Source organism: Dipteris shenzhenensis, chromosome 10 (genome assembly GCF_047967505.1).
Source record: "Dipteris shenzhenensis isolate YYH24624 ecotype China chromosome 10, Dip_SZ_1.0, whole genome shotgun sequence".
In the NCBI taxonomy this organism is placed as follows: domain Eukaryota; kingdom Viridiplantae; phylum Streptophyta; class Polypodiopsida; order Gleicheniales; family Dipteridaceae; genus Dipteris; species Dipteris shenzhenensis.
In genome coordinates this window covers 41,863,543-41,867,527 of record NC_141605.1, presented here as the reverse complement: position 1 = coordinate 41,867,527, position 3,985 = coordinate 41,863,543, and the positions used below count along the sequence as shown (strand labels likewise).

General features: G+C 45.6%; 1 protein-coding gene across 1 annotated transcript; it reads right to left on the bottom strand.

Moving 5' to 3' along the window:
- Positions 1-763: 763 nt before the first annotated feature.
- Positions 764-2,520, bottom strand: LOC147897844 (7-deoxyloganetin glucosyltransferase-like). The gene is made up of 2 exons (XM_087380929.1): positions 1,831-2,520; positions 764-1,718 (listed from the first exon to the last, which is right to left on the bottom strand). The coding sequence occupies exons 1-2, from the start codon at positions 2,378-2,380 to the stop codon at positions 787-789; spliced, it is 1,482 nt and encodes a 493-aa protein (XP_087237055.1). The 5' UTR covers positions 2,381-2,520; the 3' UTR covers positions 764-786.
- Between the last annotated feature and the right edge of the window lie 1,465 nt (positions 2,521-3,985).

The window sequence follows — 3,985 nt, the reverse complement described above, 5'->3', positions numbered from 1 at the left end:
GAGGAAGGAAGGAGCAGGAGGAACGAGTGGAAGGAAGAGGGAAGGAAAGAGAGGAGAGGGAGTGATCGGGCGGGAGTAGGGGAGGAGGAAGGAGAGAAAGCGAGAGTGTAGGCAGAGGGAACGTAGACACAGAAGAGGGGCCAAGGAGAGGATAGGGAGGAGAGTGGCAGGGGCGCTAAGGAGAGGGAGCGAGAGGGGCACTGAGGAGAGAAAGCGGTGGAGAGGGAGGAAGAGTAGGAGAGATAGGAAGAAGGGAGGTGGGAGAGGGGGCGGGGAGAGGGTGAGGCAACGAGGGTTGAGGGAGAGGAGTGGCAGCGCAGGTGAGGGGAGGTGAGGGGGAGGAGGGAGGGAGCGGAGAGGCGCAAGTGAGGGGGTCGTATATTAACGCGTCTAAATAGGTTGAAGGGGGTTGTAAGATTATGTTAATGTGTCTAATTAAAGGGGGAGGCGGATGAGAGTAATATATTAATGGATTTAGCAGCGTAGGAGCGATTATCAAAGAGTAATGTGGAGACGAAATTTTAAAACTGATGAGATAAACCAACGATAATACCGAGGCATATTGGTATCTAGAATATTTCAAGATCCTATCGAGATATACACTTACGATAAGACGTGCAATACGCTAGTCGCTAGCGAATGAAATACGCCAATGGCTCTGAAATGCATTAAATGATTGCCAATAAAGAAGCCAGCTCAAAATGAGTGTTGTTTGCACCAATAAAGAAGCCAGCTCAAAATGAGTGTTGTTTGCACCTCCGATTTCGTCGTGTTCATAGGGTCCGATCATCTGTTTGCCCGCTGACTCAAGGCACAAACAAACTGCTCTAGCGCCGCCCTTGATGATCCCCCATCCCCCATCGACTTCCTCACACCATCGCTCAGCTTCGCAGCTCTCATTCGCATCGCTCTTCCTTCTTCTTCCTCAAGTATCGTCCTTACCCCCTTTTCAACCTCCTCGCTCTTCACCACGCCATTTTCCTCCTTCTGCAAGTCCACGCCAACCCTCCATTTGTTCACTACATACCAGCGATTCGTTATCTGGTCTGAAATCATAGGCAGCGGTAACATCGGCACTCCCATGCTCAAGCCCTCGAGTGTTGAATTCCATCCGCAGTGAGAGAAGAAACCGCCCACTGCAGGATGAGAGAGTACTCGCAGTTGAGGCGCCCATGGGATAATCAATCCCTGCTCTTTCGTGTCTTCCAAAAAATTTGAGGGGAATATGTCTGAATACTTTCGGGACCCGAAAATGGGGCGGACACTCCACAGGAAAGGCTGCTGGCTGGCTTTCAAGCCCAAGGCGATTTCTTGCATCTGTTCAAAAGAAGGTTCCACCAGGCTACCAAAAGAAACATAGATGACAGAAGATACAGCATGTGTGTCCAGCCACTGAATGCACTCGTAGTTCTCTTGGAGCAGACTGGCCCCAATAACATGATTTTCTTTCACCTGACGCCCTTCCAGAACAGCAGAGGGAAGTAGAGGCCCAACAGCGTGAACTTTGCAGTGGGATTCCTGCTGTAACGCATCGAACGTATTCTTTTCCAAACCATAGCATGAATTGACGAATACCCACTCACACTCTTCGGGCAGTTTGAACTGGCTTGATATTGCTTGAGCGGGGTTTTGCGAGGGGTCGTTCACGTGGAGCAATGAAGGTAAGTCGGACGGTAACAGGGGGGGAACTCCAGGTATGTACGTGACAGCTTCTCTTCCTGCACATGCTACCAAGGTGTCATAACATGGGCTGGCCGGGGAAAAATTAAGTGATAATAACCAGAAAATGTAAAGAATCTTGTCTTGAAGAATAAGAAATCCAGAGGTTACCTTCCGGTTGATACGGGAAGAATCCACTGGAGATTAGCTTGGGGAGAGACCTGTATATTGAAAAAACTGCCGCAGATTGCGTCCAGAAAAATACTGTCGGTATGCAGAATTTGCTTCCGACTTCTTGACACCAAGTCAAGAAAGAACCGTAAATTATGCAGGTCACCGGCGGACTTTGATTCTGTATTAAACTTTCGAACGGGCCTCTCATACTCAGGATCGCCGCATGAAACGCCGAGAATTGCTCTTTAAAGTCGTACAAAACGAAATCCAGAGGCAAACCGTCGTCGATACAGACGAAGCGGATGCCCTGCTGTTCAACCATGAAGTCTGTCTCAGTGCATACGAGACCGCGAAGCCCCAACATCTTGTAGTGGTGGCGCTTAGCGTTGACAAAAGTGACAACCAAACCATACGAGGCCAAGACGTTGGCGAGCTCTATCATGGGAGTAATATGACCTTGGAAGGGGTAAGGAATCAAAAGAGCGTGAGGGCGCTGGGCGAGGGGAAAGCTGAGATCGGTTGCTAAGGAATCGTGAGGAGGAGACATGGTGATGGGTAACTGTGGACGAGTAAGAATCAGGGAGAAGGCGAAACGAGAAACTCCGGATGCTGTAAGTACTAAGCAATGTGGGACGGAGATACATAAAGGATTGTGGCTTCCAATGCTATTGAAAATATCGAACTCCATAGACAATATACATATTATACTAACGCCTGCACACACTCCACACTAGAGCATAACTCGTTTTCCCCCCCACCACCTCTGGCCGACGTTGGGGCCTCGGCTGCCAGAAAGAACGCGAGCAGCTCACAAGAGCGCAGGCGCCCTATCGCTTGAGCTTCCACTGCTTCATAAAGAATATGCTAGTAGTTGTCGATGATTTAGAAATGTTGGATAAGCAGCTTTTATTATTTTGCCATGGATTGTTGCGTTTTAGTCAGAAGATCTACCACCTTGCTTCCCTCTGTATTCACCGAATGTGACTTCGTTTCTACACATCAAGAAACCTCCAAGTTTACATAATGGGTCACACTTTACAACAACTTGCAAGTTTTTTTCCCCACCACAAAAATTTGATGTTTTTATAATCTCTTTTTTCCTAGGTAGGTCAAATTGTGATTTGCATGACATCTAATCTACGCCCTGAACAATAGGCAACCTTGAGGAGAGTTGTCGAGAGTTGGACTCCTCTTAGCCATGCGGATATATGCAATGCCATTGATCTTGAACCAATGTAATGGTCCTTTGTGTAGAGCATGACTAGCAAATGGAAAAAAGTCCATAACTCATCTTGTACATTTCGATGTGAAATACCCATCCTTACTTTCTAAGAACATGAAGTCTTCAAACTTTCATTGCAAAGACAAAACTTTGAACCATAGAATCATTTAATCAACCACCTCCCGCTAGCATCATGGCCTTGAGTTCAATTAGGGATGAGCTAGCATAACATGGTCACATCTAAGAACTTCTTTCAAAGGGATATATCGTGCACCTATCTTGCCCTTTATCCCACATGTACAATGTACTGACTGGGACATTGTCACCACTCATCTAACATGACCCTAAGTGCCACATTGCATTATTATTCATGCCTTTGTTTTCTAGTCTACTTAACTTCCATTATATTGGAAACCTCCCCTAGATAGCTTTTTTATGGATAACTCTATATATGTTTAAAATTAAATGATCATAAATACCCCTTCCACACGCTTGCCTTGGACAAAAACACAAGTGGTCCCTTAATGATGCTAGGGTTAACCTTTGCTCCCTTCATTTAATAAGCCCTTGGGTGTGTCATTGTATAAATTCTTGTAAGTTTGATGATGTCTTGCAACTAGTTACCATGGCTTTTGGTATGGGTGATCAAGTGCTTGTTTGGGACACCTTCCTAACATTGACATTCTTTTTCTTTTTCAACCTTCAACACCTAGATCAAATACGACATTTGTGTCCTTACAATGTTTTTTTTTATAGTTTTTCATTTGTGAGGTAAGGCCTTGTGTTGTTTTCTTCATAACAACCTTCCCTGCATTATTCAATATAGCCACTAGATATGTGGCAACATTAGGGTAAATCAAAGCAGTGAGTTAATGATAGGATAGTGAACAAAATTATGACAATAATCCTTTGTTAGAAGAGTTAAGAGCA

What these genes read in the sequence shown, in the direction of transcription:
- LOC147897844 (XM_087380929.1), bottom strand. Translation starts at nt 2,380, where the DNA reads ATGTCTCCTCCTCACGATTCCTTAGCAACCGATCTCAGCTTTCCCCTC. An exon ending in CTTCCCGTATCAACCGGAAG is followed by an intron (nt 1,719 to 1,830) that starts GTAACCTCTGGA and finishes TAGCATGTGCAG; the next exon opens with GAAGAGAAGCTGTCACGTAC.